General features: G+C 38.4%; 1 protein-coding gene across 12 annotated transcripts in view; it reads left to right on the top strand.

Annotated features, from left to right (window-relative positions):
- Positions 1–14,604, top strand: part of LOC110097826 (BTB/POZ domain-containing protein FBL11) — a 93,288-nt gene that overhangs the window by 16,101 nt on the left and 62,583 nt on the right. For 11 of the 12 annotated variants that reach the window (XR_003700126.1, XR_003700128.1, XR_003700127.1 and 8 more), the window contains exon 3: positions 12,383–12,503. Coding sequence is in view for 8 of the 12 variants with exons in the window: in XM_020824421.2 (XP_020680080.1) it covers positions 12,383–12,503 (121 nt within the window). In the remaining 4 variants the exon portion in view is untranslated. Of the gene's footprint in view, positions 1–12,350; positions 12,504–14,604 lie in introns of all 12 variants that reach the window. The other variant, XM_028693196.1, reaches the window with a different exon arrangement.

Here is a 14,604-nt window from a genome sequence, read left to right as displayed (position 1 = left end):
AGTACTGAAATGCAACTTCGTACCCAAGCCTTGCTGCATACATTTCCAAAGTCTGGAAGTAAATCTTCCATATCGATCAGATACAATCACTTTTTGCACACCATGCAATCTAACAATTTCTTTCACATATACCTGAGCTAACTTATCCATCGGATTCGTCTGCCTGATCGGAAGAAAATGTACAGACATCGTCAGGCGATCAACAATCACCCAAATAGCATCATGTCATTGCCTTGATCGAGGAAAATACATAGCAAAATCCATCGTTACCTCCTCCCACTTCCACTCAGGGATAGACAACGACTGCAAAAGACCTTCTGGTCGTTGATGCTCTACTTTCACTAACTGACATACTTCACATTTTGAAACAAACTCCGCTATATCCTTTTTCATTCCAGGCCACCAAAACAAACTTTTCATATCTCCGTACATCTTACCACTTCCTGGATGAATGGTATAGCCTGAATAATGAGATTCGTACAGAATCTCTTTCCTCAGATCTCTAAACATAGGAATCTACAGTCTGTTCTTACAGAAAATGATACCAGAATCAGAAATTCGTAGTTCAAGTTTCTTACCAGATTCAATCTGAACGATCAGCTTTGAATAGTCAGCATCTGACTTTTGGGCTTCATAGATCCTTTCTTCCAAGGATGACTGAATGTCCATCTGAGTCAACACACCAGAATCCGGACCAGTAGAGGAAATCACGTCCAACTGTAATCTTTCCATATCTCGTATCATATACTCATCAGAACTAAGGTGAATACCTGATAATCCAGAAGACTTCCTGCTCAGAGCGTCTGCTACCACATTAGCCTTACCAAGCTGATACTGAATCGTCAGATCATAATTCTTGATCAACTCAAGTCATCTTCTTTGCCTCAAATTCAGATCCTTCTGAGTAAAGATGTATTTCAAACTCTTATGATATGTAAAGATCTCACACTTCACGCCATACAAGTAATTACGCCAAATCTTCAAAGCAAACACAATAGCAGCCAATTCCAAATTATGCGTCGGATAATTCTTTTCATGTGGTTTCAACTGTCTTGAGGCATAAGCAATTACCTGACCATGCTGCATCAGAACACAATCCAAACCTTTCAGTGAAGCATTACTGAACACCTGAAATCATTCCGTACCTGACGAAAGTGCTAACACTGGAGCAAATGTCAAACAGTCCTTCAATTTCTGAAAACTAGCTTCACACATCAGTGTCCAAACAAAAGCTACTGACTTATGAGTCAGTCTCATCAGAGGTGCAGAAATATGGGAAAATCCCTTCACAAACTTTCTATAATATCCGGCCATACCCAAGAAACTACGTATCTCAAATACCGTAGTAGGCCTTGGCCAATTAGCAACAGCTTGATTTTCTGGGGATCAGCAGAAATACCTTCACTGCTCACCTAGTGCCCCGGAAAAGAAATGCTCTTCAGCCAGAATTCACATTTGGAGAATTTAGCAAACAACTGGTGATGCCTCAATGTCTCCAACACAGTTCTCAAATGTCTGGTATGATCTTCCTCAGAAGCAGAATATATCAGAATATCGTCTATAAAGACGATCACAAACTGGTCCAAATACTCCTTGAACACTCGGTTCATCAGATCCATAAAAACAGCCGGTGCGTTGGTTACCCCAAAAGGCATAACAAAAAACTCGTAGTGCCCGTACCGAGTACTGAAAGCTGTCTTCATCACATCAGCTTCCTTTACCTTCACCTGATAGTACCTAGATCTCAAATCAATCTTCGAGAATATAGAAGATTCAGCCAGCTGATCAAACAAATCATCAATTCGTGGCAACGGATACTTATTCTTGATAGTGACTTTATTCAGATTTCTGTAATCAATACACGTGCGCATTGTCCTGTCCTTCTTCTTTACAAACAAAACAGGTGCTCCCTAAGGAGAAACACTGGGACGAACAAATCTTCTATCCACCAACTCCTGAAGTTGAGCCTTCAACTCCATAAGTTTCTTCGGTGCCATCCTGTATGGAACTTTAGATATCGGAGCTGTACCTGGAAAAACATCAATACAGAACTCAACATCTCGATCTGGAGGTAAACCAACCAACTCCTCAGGAAATATATCTGAAAACTCTCGTACAACCGGGATATCAGAAGTAGAACCCGCATCTATATTCAGATCCCGTACTGAGTCCAAAAACACAGTACAACCCTTCTTCCACATTCTCCTAACTTTCAATATAGAAATCAAACAGGATAAAACTTCTCTTAACCCTTGAAATACACACTTTTCACCATCCTCAAACAAGCTAATTTGTTTCTTCAAACAGTCAATCTGAGCCTCATACAGACTCAACCAATCCATGCCCAAAATCATATCACACAAAAAATCGGCAACAAAATCAAACTCGATTTCCACTTCTTACCAAAAATACCAATATCACAGAAACAAAATTTCCGGGCAATCAAATTATTCCCAGCCGACAAAAGAACAGAAAGAGAAACCGACAACATTACAGAATCCAGATGCAAAGCATCAAAACAACGCTCGGACAACAACGAATGACTGGCTCCAGAATCAAACAAAACACGACATGACTAATCGAAAATGTAAACCGTACCTGTCACCACATCCGGAGCATCTCGAACATCTTGTTGATTCAAACTATACACACGTGGCTGAACTGGAGCTGGAGCTACAGAACTGCCAGACTCCCTCTGATCACCACTAAGTGGTCTCCTCGCCACAGAACCTGAACCACCAGCTCTACCAGAGGATCCTTCAGAAAAAGTACGTGGAGGAACTGTTCTCGGCCTTCCTGCTGAACCGACATGTCTAACAAAACTCTCAGATCTGGACTCAGAGCATCGATCAGATCCAGCTTGTGGACACTCTGCTATCTGATGTCCTGGCTGACCATATCTGAAACACTGACCAATCATCCTATAATACTGGCCAAAATGTCTTCTTCCACAAGTCTGGCACATAGGTGCCCCACTGACTGATCCAGAACTAGTCAAACTGCCACTACCAGAAACTGTAGTGGATCCTGACTGTCCACTCCTCCTGGAGTCTCCAGAAATAAATCTCTTCTTTCCAGAAAACCCACTGCCATAAGCATCACCACTGAACCTCTTCGTACTAGCAGTCTACCGCTACTGAGTAGCCATCAGATCATTCTCTATCAGACGAGCTCTCTCTACAAGCTCAGAGAAATAAAAAATATGAAATGGTACCAGGGGCTGCCTCAGACTATCTCGTAGTCCCCTCAGAAATTTATAGCACTTCTCAGCAGAAGTACTAACCAATTGTGGAGCATATCTGGCTAAAGCAGTAAACTCCGCCTCGTACTGCATCACTGTCCTGCTCCCTTGAACCAACATCAGAAAAGTCTCCTACATTTGCTGTCTTGTAGAAGGGGGTACAAACCACGATTGAAATACCTCAGAAAATTCTTCCCAAGTAATCAGATAGTTCAATTTACCTTGGAACTTTTTCTCCTGCTGGCCCATCCACCAGTGCTCAGCTTTGCCATTTAACAGAAAACAGCTAACGGTACCTTCCTGTCCGAAGGACACTGCATACCGTCAAAAGTCTTTTCCAACCTTCTTAACCAATCCTTAGCTGCTCTAGGCTCAACAGTGCCCTTAAATCTAACAGTCTATTCAATCTCAAAAATATTTGTAGATGTCTATCTACATCTTCAGATCTAACAGTAGATGCCCTATTCTGAGTCTTGCTCATCATCTGAGCAACCAACGTAGCAAACTGAGAAACTGTATCAGAACCAACCACTGGGGCAGTACTATTCACAGGAGCTGCCTGACTAGCACTCTGCCCATCAGTCATATCTGGGCCTGGCAGATCCATAATCACACAGAAAACTATGCACAAAAACAACATAATAAAAATCCAGACAAACCAGAACTACCCCCGACAGACTTACAGATTAATTCTTATAGCTCTGTCTTACAATCCAAATTCCAAAACCATTGCTCTGATACCACTTAAATTGTCACGACCCAACCCGACCGGAACGAATCCTTTCGCATCGGGTCGCGACGGATAGAAATCCAGGATCTCGTTTTGGAATTTTCTTCAGACTTTCTTCCCATAATCAAAACATACAGAAAACATAGAGCTACTAAAAACATCTAAATACATATATAGAAATGCATCCACTATTTTCTTCTTTCTTTCATCAAAATAATCATATACAATACAGTGCATGGCTACAGACAGAAAGAATAGAACAGAAAAGTCATGACTGTACAAAAATCAAAAGTACAAAATACCTAATCACTGATCAGACACAGAACGGCTAGTCCAAGACTTCCTTTCATTTCCCAGAACTTGAAAACCACGTAGAAAATAAGGATAAGCTAACAGCTCAGCAAGACTACACTCACCAATCAAAATCTCCTGAAATTCACATCAGAAGTAGTTATTCAAATAGCCGTACAAAATTCAAACAGTCGTACAGACATCGTATAGTCAACATAATACAGATACTTGATCAAACTGAAATCAAACCACAGATACATAAATTCAAATCAGAGTGCAGAATAGACCTTATAAAACTTATAAAACTTTCAAATCACAGGGAGGATCGGTTCGTACAAATCAGAATTCAAAATCACATAAAATCACATTTTAGATATCACATTTCACATATCACATATCCCTTACCCTGACAGAATCTCGACGGATTCTGGTCCCTTATGCCTCCCTTCCCTGACACTGACAGAATCTCAATGGATTCTTGCCCCTTATGTCTTCCTTTGTGCTTATAGCACCGGAACAGAACAGATATACAGAATTTTCAGAACAGAACTTATTTTCAGATTTCCCTGACACAGACAGTATCTCAAAAAATTCTGACCCCTTATGACTCCCTTCTGATATCACAATACATCAAAGCATTTAATTCAGAAATCAGATTTCGTCAGAAAAATCGTCAGCAGCATAACGGCAGTATACGGAATTTACACAGAATTCACAGATTCAGAAATTTATCAAATTACCACAGATAATACAAAACAACATTGTAAGACTTTTATTATACTAAAGCAACATTTTTCAATATCCTGATAATTCATAATTCGATTAAAACGCCGCAGAATTTCAAATACCCAGTAAAAATTTTCCAGAAAATACTCAAAATGTGCACAAATATCATATCAGAAACATACCAAAAGTTACGCGGTAAAAAGTTCATCAATGCGAAGCGAAACCAAATATTCGCTAACTTAAAGAAAATCCGAAACAAAAAAGTCGTTGTGGGCTCTGAAAATTCTTCCCCAGCCTCCCAGCCGCGTGATTTGTTTTTTTTATTCTTTCGGCGAGGGTGTTTTAATGGAATATGTTCCGGGGTAAATTTTGGAAGGCAAATGGGTTTGTAGATAAGACACTACCCAGAGATTTCGTCCTCATTTTGCGAGGACTTTATGATCTGAGTTCTGGTTTTCTATAGGCGCAAGCCCCTATAGTTAATTACCCTTCCTGATAACGAGAGAGAACTTTTGATTAAGGCTAGTCATCAATCAGATACGTAGAGTATACGTGTTATCTGGCATATAGTAGCAGCATGAATTTAGGTATTGAGGATTGGAAGTTTGGAATTTGGGTTTGGATTTGGGAATTTAGAAAGTGTGGATGTTTGGAAGTTTGATATTTAAAATAGAAATTGCACCATCGTTCACTTAAAGCGCATGGTGGGGGAATGGATGATGGACCCGATCAAGATCCTATGGTTCCGTCGTCCCGGGCCATCGTGGTCCCTGGTCTACTTAGTTAGAGGAGGTAGTCGACCCAACCTGACAGAAGGATCCTTATCGGCAGCCATGGGTTGCTTTGTCCAAGGGGACCTTGTAGACCTAGGTTGGATGTTTGTCTAAGGGAACAAATTTGAATCCACCTTAGCTAACAGAGGGCTTTGTGCCCTATCGATCATATCTTATTGATTCATATCTCAAGGAATTGATGCCAATAAGGAGCGTATTGGCTCTGGCCATAACCGCTATTTCGTGGTGCCATTTTGCGGCAAAACTACTCGGTTCAGAGGGCCCCAGGTCGTCATAACTGTTTATCCTGCGGTGCCATTTGGCGGCAGACCGCCGGTCAGAGGACACGTACCACGTCCTTACTGGCAGAAGATTGTTTGAGAATGGATCCTAGTGATATTTTCGATTAGGCATTTGGTTCTTTGTGAATAGAAGTAAATTTTGATTTGTCCATCTCGGCAAACTGTTGCGGAGGGTGGATGAATTTTTCTTTAAGTGATTGATAGATTTATTTCGGATTTAAATATCTTGATATTTGGGATGGAACTTGTAGAGTTTGAATTTTGGGTTTTTGGGTAGAGCTTGGATTTTGAATGAACTTTTGGGAGACATTTAAAAGTATTTGTAAACCCCTCCGGTTGAGTTCTGCATTCAACACGGCCATCATCGGGGTGTTTTGGGGTTATTTCCTTTTGTTGATTGAACCCTGTCAACTCGAGCAAGTTATTGCTCGAGGATCGGGTTTCTCGTAGGCTTTATGCCTTTGTTTATGAATTTTCTTGATTTTAGGCCTTGAAGGTCGAATATGAATGCATTAAAATAAATATTTCGATCACATTCGTGATCGTATATTTATCTGGGAGTTTGAACCCTGTCTACTCCTATTCACCTGCTTAGGAGGATCGGGTTTCGTAGGCTTCATACCTTTTGTTTAGTGAATTCTTTTGATTTTAGGCATTGAAAGCCTAATATGAAAGTACTTAAATAAATACACCGGTCACTACAATCGTGTATTTTTTGTTTGAAGGTTTGAACCTTGTCGACTTTTGTTAATCGATATAGAAGGATCAGGTTCGAACCTGAATTCACTTGTCAACCCGCGCAACATCCCTAGACGTCACGTATGTACCAATAACACGCTCTCCAGGGCCCATACGGGTGATTTTTATGTACCCCTTTAGTGTACCTATGTGTATACAGTTTATAGTGCACGTACAGGGGTATTTTAAAAGTATCTGTAGACGCCTTCTGTCCGCTAGTACGAGTATTGCGGATCCGGTGGCGTTGCATTATAGATTGTGGACGCCTTCTGTCTGCTTATATCAGTGTTGCAGATCCGGTGGCGTTCTAGTCTTGATATTGACTCCCCCTTTCTCAATCACCGGGGAGGACTTTCTAGATTTTGGAGTCAACGACTGTTGATTTGGAAAGAACTCCTTTTAGGATCTTCTGTGTAGCGGACTCGTTATATTCGGTGTTTGTGGGCACCCGAACTGTTCTCTTCTTAATTGTAGAACCAAAAAGAGGCTTTGGAACACCAGGAAGTTTGGTTTTAATTTGTTCAAACATTTCCCCCTTCTGCCAGGGGTTGTCCTTTTTCGTACATCGGGTTGCCTTTGTACCCGGTGTACTGACAGCACTTTGATCACCACTATCGTAGGTGATATCCGTACTTGTGTCCACAGTGGTTCGCTATGCTTACGAGGTTCTCACTGTTGTTATCCACAAGTGGTTTGTAGTCATTTGCAGGGGGCCGGTTGTATCCACTACGACCTCCTGAAAATGTTTGTAGAAGATCATATTATAGTTCATTTGAGATATATTAGCACATACGACAGTCGTATGTGAACTTTGCAACTTACTACTGTTGTTTTCCAATATAGTTCATTTGACCTCGTAGCGAACGTCGCAGGAGATACTTGTACTTGTGCCCACAGTGGTTCGATGGTGCTTACAATATGCCCATTGTTGTTATCCACAAGTGGCTTGTATTTGTTTGTAAGGATCCGTTGTGTTTGCTACGAGCTCCTAGGAATATTTGTAGGAGACCCTCGTTTGTCCACCTTTCACCAATCTCAGGTGGTTTGTTGATTGCACTTGTTTGTAGGGGACGGTCCTTCCATTATTGGTCTCCCATATTGCCTTCTCAATCAACAGGCATTTGTAGGGATTGTCGTAGGAGTTCGCGCATCGAGGTCTTGTAGTTTGAGTTTCCTTGTGTGTGATCCAAGTTTCAACCTTTGCATGTGTTGAGTCCAAGTTTAATTTCATTCAAACTTGAATCCATCAAGTTTACAAATCATCGCTTAATGTCTTATGGTCCGAGTTCGAGTATGAGCTCAGGGTCTTAGTCGCTAGACCAGATGCAAGACTTAGTCCCTTCGTGTTCTTGAAGGTTCAAGCTTTTGTTCAAATCCCCTACAATCCAACTCAATTACTCGCTTGAGTTCAAATTGCTCGAGCCATTAATGTTCAATTTGAGTTCAGAATGCAAGTTCAAGTCTTTGTTCAGGATCTTCTGAAGTCCTTGCAAGTTCAAATGCATGTTTGTATTGATTTGAGTTTGGTTCAAGTATGATTTTATTTCATTTGAATTTGGATTTCTTTAGAAATCTTTTTAGAATTTTGTTCTGATTCAGGTTCCCAAGTCCACTGTTCAAGTTCATCTGAGTTCCACTGCTCGTTGTTTTGAGTTCAAAAGTCCACAAGTCATTGTTCTTGTTCAAAAGTTCACTGCTCTTTCTTATTTGGTCCAAATCTTTTTGTTCTTTTGAGTTCAAAACAGGTCCAAGTGTAGTAATATTTCACCCGAAATTTCGGCAGCCTCCCGGCGTCTCCCCCGTTTAGGGGAAAACTACGGAAAAACTGGGCCTCCCGCCACGCTAGAGAAAAGCGTGCATTTTTATTAATCTTAATTAATTATAATTAATAATAATTAAATTCAATTAATTATAACTAATTATAATTAAAAATAATTAATTAAAAATAACATAATTAATTATGATTAAGTTTAATTAATCATAATTAATTAAAAGTCATTTTTAATTAATTATAATTAAAAATAATTAAATTATAATTAATACAATTAATTAAGATTAATTACAATTAATTAAAAATTAATATAAATATTTTTTTTGTTTCGGTTTGACGGACTCATGGGATTTGGCCGAGTGAGCATGTGAAAAGGGAGAAAGTTAATTACACAGCAAGCGTGCTCCCTGTTGTTGCTTCCGATCGGAGAGGGGAGAGCAGACGCCGGCTTGGACAAGAGGTAGGGAGATCTATCTCTTTCTCTCTTTCTCTCTCTCTTTCTCTCTCTCTCTCTCTATCGATTTCTCTGGACGGGAGTTGGCCGAAGAAGCTTGTGAAAGGGAGGGAGTTACTCCACAACAAATGAGCTCTCGTTGTTGTTCCGATCAAACTGCCGTAACTTTCGATCCCTTAAGAAGGGAATGTCGTCGAAAGAGCAAAGTCGGACTACTGCGAAGGAGCTGGACAAGCGTGTCGGAGGGAGAGGGATTGAGGCTTCGACATCGGACTGGAGTTGAGGGAGGCAGAGCTCGATCGGAAGCAGCGACGATAGTGAAGGAGCGGAGCCAGGCAGCGAGAGCTTTGCTCTCTCGTTTCCCTTTGGTATTTAACGACTCAAACTAGTCGTGTGGGATGAGACGTTGGGTCGTGCGAGCCTCGTTGTGCGACGTGGGAGAGGCGATCTCGGCATGCCAGGGACGTGGGATGGAAGAGAGCAGGTGAGATTTGAAATTGATTTTTTTTTTGTTTTCTTTTACTTAATAGAGGTCAACAATCGTTAAAATTTTCGTTTATGAAAATTAAGAAAGGCGGAATGTGCCTTACCTCGAGTCGGTCAACTTTTCCAACTACCGTGACGGACGAAAACGGACCGAAGTCTCCCAAAAATCACTTTTCTTTCTTTTTCCTTCGGTTTTCTCTTTCCTGGGTTTTTCTCTCTCTTCAAAAAGATCTCAAACCCATGTATATCCAAACTGATCGTCCTGGACGATCCAAAATCGTCCCGGGACGATTTGCCCACAGGACGAATTTCGTTCAGACGAAATAGTTATCGTTCCTGGACGAGTTGCCCTCTGGAAAAATTTCGTATGGACATACCTTAGTTTTTCCTGGGACGAACTTCTCTATCCAGAAATTCCTCTACAACCTGTACCGATCGTCCCCGGACGATCCAACTTCGTCCGGACGAACCTGGAAGGAAAAAATGGCTTTCACATTTGCGTACAACTCCCAAGGGAAAATCAACATTCTTCATTCGCCCTTCTTTGTTCCAGACTGGGAATTCGAAGAGTCAGTGGAAAGCTACGTAGATTGCATACTCTATCATCTCGCCTAGATGATTGACGAGCAACGACCAACTGGACAGTAGCAAATCATCGGCCGACCATCAACTTCCCCTCCTCCGGCTACTTCTCTGGCGAACAATACCTTACGCGTCACATGTCTTGTGGTGACATCACTAGGGTTACTTCTAACATTTCTCCACTAAACACCACTTTCAAGAGTGAGAGTGAGAGAACTCAGGGTGAACACTTTTCATTGTTAAGTCGTGGATTTTTATTTCATTGCCATTAGTTTTACTTTCTTATTTTATTGTTGCTTTGAATTTATCCTGTTAATCTCGTTTGTAATCGTTTGTTGTTACATAAACCTCTAATGGAAATTTCTAATAATCTAACACGGTGAAGCATAAGTTTACAATTAGCAAGGTTAATGTTCAAATTATTATTAATTTTCAAAAGCAATTCTTGTTTACTTATATGTTTCACATCTCATGACTATGCTTAATCCTATTGGTCATGTAATTGCCTCATCATGCATCACATTTTCATTCACATTTCTGTCATTTCATGTTATGTTTTTTTTTTTTATTGCTCACATGGCTTAAATTTGCACTTTTAATTCTGTACTTTTGAGCCAAGCTACCCGATCCATCAACCCTCTTGTTAGAGAGCTTTCACGCTATAATATTAACAACCTTCATCTATGAGAGCAGCCTCTTGCTTTGGCCCCATCAAACCATTGTTTAATTCATATTAGCTACATGTAAATAAATCACCCTTTAACATCACATTCTGGTTAACATGTGTTCGTTCATTCATGTGTTATCACATTAATATGCATCAAACCTAATCTCCAAGGCTTCACCCATTTTATTTAGGTGACGGCTGAGCAATCAATGATCATGATAGGATAGGCGGCTTCTCTTTGATTAACCAGGGTGGCAAGGAGTAGTTCCATCAGGCTTGCCATGTTACTGCCTTATGGCTTGGCTCTCAATTTGCTGTGATATGTGGCATTACCCTATAGGTTTCTTTATTCTATTGCTCCTTTGAAGGTTCTACAAGAGGCATCGTCTATGCGTTCGGATTGTGTCATGGATGATTCTACTGATAATTGAAATGATCTTACTAATCCTTAGACTGAGTAGACACTATAACTCGTATTCTAGTCAACCTACCTGACGACTATTAAATTGAATTGACAATTAAGTAAACTACATTGGCTGATCATATTAGAATTTGAATATGCATAATTATATTCTTTGGTGAAGAGATTTTTCTCTTCACAAAGAAAGAACATTTTGTAAAATTCATTTTGTATATATATATATATATATATATATTACAATGTGTTACAAGTAGATTTCACAAAAGTTTCATCTCGTATGTTTTAAAATAAGGCTTTTGAGTTTTACAAAATTTATTTTCTTCATCAAGAGAAAATTCTCTTTCCCAAAGAAATTCATTTTGTATGTATTTTATATCTGTAGTAATGTTTACAAATGGATATTATAATAGTTTCTTTTTGTATGTACTGAAGTTAGGTTTTTGAATTTTGCAAAATGTACTTTTTTTGCCAAGAGAAAAATTTCTTCACCAAAGGATATAATTATGGATACTCAAATTCTATAAATATAGAAAAAATTCATAAGTTCGGAGGCCTGAAATTAATTCATTCATCTGTTTTTGTTCTCTTGATGCTAGCCGAATTCACCTTAAGCAAACTTAACTGGAGTAAGGAAAAATTTACATTTTAGATATTGTATTTGTAAGCATTAAAAAATTAATAAATTGTATCTCCATCTGCTTAATTTTTCCAACCGAGATCTCTTGAAGCGTAGAAATTCATGCAAACATCAAAATTAGAAACGTGACTTCTGGCTTAAACCAATACATCTTGGTTGTTTTCTACTTCGTTTGGGTGGAATCCGTTGTAAATATACATGTAGGCAAATAGTTTTGGGTTTTAATTCAACCATGTCACCCAAAAAAAAAAAAAAAAATTTGCCAACATCTGCCGACAATAACAACTGTCCGGTGTTACAAAAGTGGGCATGTTTTTCCTTGCCTAAGAGTAGGTGTGAGCACACATTTTTGTTTTTATTTAGTTAAAATGATACTCTTTATTTAAAATATAACAAATATCAATGAAAGAAAATTAGAGAATTGCTGAAATAAACAAAATCAGCGAATTCAAAACTTCTGCCCTAAAATTGAAACCAATTTTTAAAACTTGTGTTATTACAAATTTTTTAAAATTATTTTTTGTTGTGCAGACATTTCTTACGTGATATTTTTCTGTATGAAGTGAATCAAGACTTTATCATATCTCAATCCATTGGAGCATGGAATCAATTCTCAATGTCCTGCAGTTTATTTATGGCTACCAGTTAATTGTTACATCGACAAATTTTCTCAATCTCTTGGAGGTAATAAGGCTTTATTATACTACATCTAGTTGGTCTCTGTCTTGTTCATTTGCATCTTCTATCACTTATGGAGTGTTGAGCTGCTGTATTTTTGGTGAAATGAAGCAATAATTTGCCAAAAAATATTGAATACATTTGACAGAGTGAAAATTCACAATATGGTGATACACAACTTTAATTGAGAGATAGATTCACACTATTGTATGAAAAGTGAAGAGTCAATATCTAGATAGTTTGGAGCAATGAAAAGGAAAAAAAAACAAACAAACTAAAGACAGAAAGGTTTATGTTTTAACTTCAAGTTTACATCCATTCATTAAGCTGCCCTTTGAGAATTCCACTAAATCGTGTTCACCACCTATGAAGACAACTTCACAACTTTCTATGTCTTGAGTAAACGATGATCCATTTTGCAGATCAAGCTCAACCCTTATAACAGAAGAGAAGGAAAAAAGTAATATTAGATACATAAGCACCAATACAATAGATAGAAAGCAGGTTACAAGGGGTTGATCCATGCACAAATAACTTACCAAATTAAAACACTACTTGGTACATTTTATAAATATCGAGAACTATGTAAGTGCAAAAGACAACTAGAATAATAATCAATTTTATAACCTTTTGCTTCCAGGTATCCATTGAGATCACGAATGCACCATAACATGCTTTGCATATGATGACCTTGAGTGATAATGTTAAAGCTGGGGGAAGTGGAAGAAAATGAGCAAGAGAAAGCTTTGATTGTAGTTCTTTCATAGGAGTACAGAGCCTTAAACAGGCGGGATATTTATGTCCGAAGGATCTAAGAATGGCTAACCAAATAGAGGGAAATGCTGGGAGTAAATTTGAAAACATGGATTAATATTGGGAAACATGCAATAGTTTGTCGAAATGAGATTTAACGCATCAGTTGTACTCCTTTGAAATGTCTTAAGTGGCCGGCATCCAAAATTTGTCATCAGATCATGTTTTGATCCAATGACATTAGAATTTCTAAAAGGAGTTTTTTTTTCAAAATTTTCACATTTATTTATTTATTTTCTTAAGATAGGATTTGAGACAATAAAATTTTTTGGTAGACACCTTAGTGACTTATAGAAGCACTTTATGATTATGTAAACAACACTAAGATGAAAACATGACCAATCAAATTTTTTCTTAGGCTAGCAATTGAACAAACAAACTTTTTTTCTTCGGTTTTATTCAATCAATATCCTTGATTCAAGCCATTCGAGCCGTCACACCCAATTTTAATCACCCCTACAGACAACCTGGGGTGTAACAGAGAGGAAGAATCTAGAGAAGCCTATCTCTTACTAACACTCATCCTAAAGTACTTCTATCTGGATCAGATGTGTTGGAAATAGCTTATTCAAATTATCCCTACACATCAAAATTTTCAAATCTTAATTGGCATCAATGCTTCATAATTGGAAGCATATTTAAAACACATCAAATAAAATACAGAACTTTCTAAACCTTCAAATAACATTTACATATCAAAAAATTTATCAATACAACTTCTATTCTGATCTTTATGTACACCCAAAATTTATGTACAAAAACAGTGTAATCAACCCTCATACTTAGTGATCCACTAGCTCCTCCTTTCATGTAGCACCATCACTGTTAATGAGCGCGAGCTTAGTGAAATATTCAACCATAATATAAGAAGAGGAAATATGGTAACAATCAATTTAAATTATAAGCGGTACAAGGCATCAATATATGGTTAACTTTTTACATTTTTTGGTTCAATTTACTGTTTAATATATTAGACAAGTCATATGATGACTATAAACTTTTGAACACTTATAATTTTCTAATTCAAGATTGGGTCCACATTCCCAACTTTTAAAATTAAGAGTCACTCTCTCATTCAAGGTTGAGTTAAAAATTTCAACTTTTAAAATGAGAGTGTTGACCTCTAACATATAATACAAAGAAAGCAAAATAAACATATAAATATCTCTGCCATACCTGCTCAAATCCCACGCATACCTGTTGAAGCCCATTCCGCCGCCTCCTATAGTCCCATCTTCCTATAAACCGCGCTGAAAATGTCCATTCTTTCCGTGCGTAGCTTGCCCTGATGCCG

This window comes from Dendrobium catenatum, unplaced genomic scaffold, assembly GCF_001605985.2.
Source record: "Dendrobium catenatum unplaced genomic scaffold, ASM160598v2 fragScaff_scaffold_231, whole genome shotgun sequence".
Taxonomy (NCBI): Eukaryota; Viridiplantae; Streptophyta; class Magnoliopsida; order Asparagales; family Orchidaceae; genus Dendrobium; species Dendrobium catenatum.
Note: the sequence above shows the minus strand (reverse complement) of the source record. Positions and strands in the feature narration are given on the sequence as shown.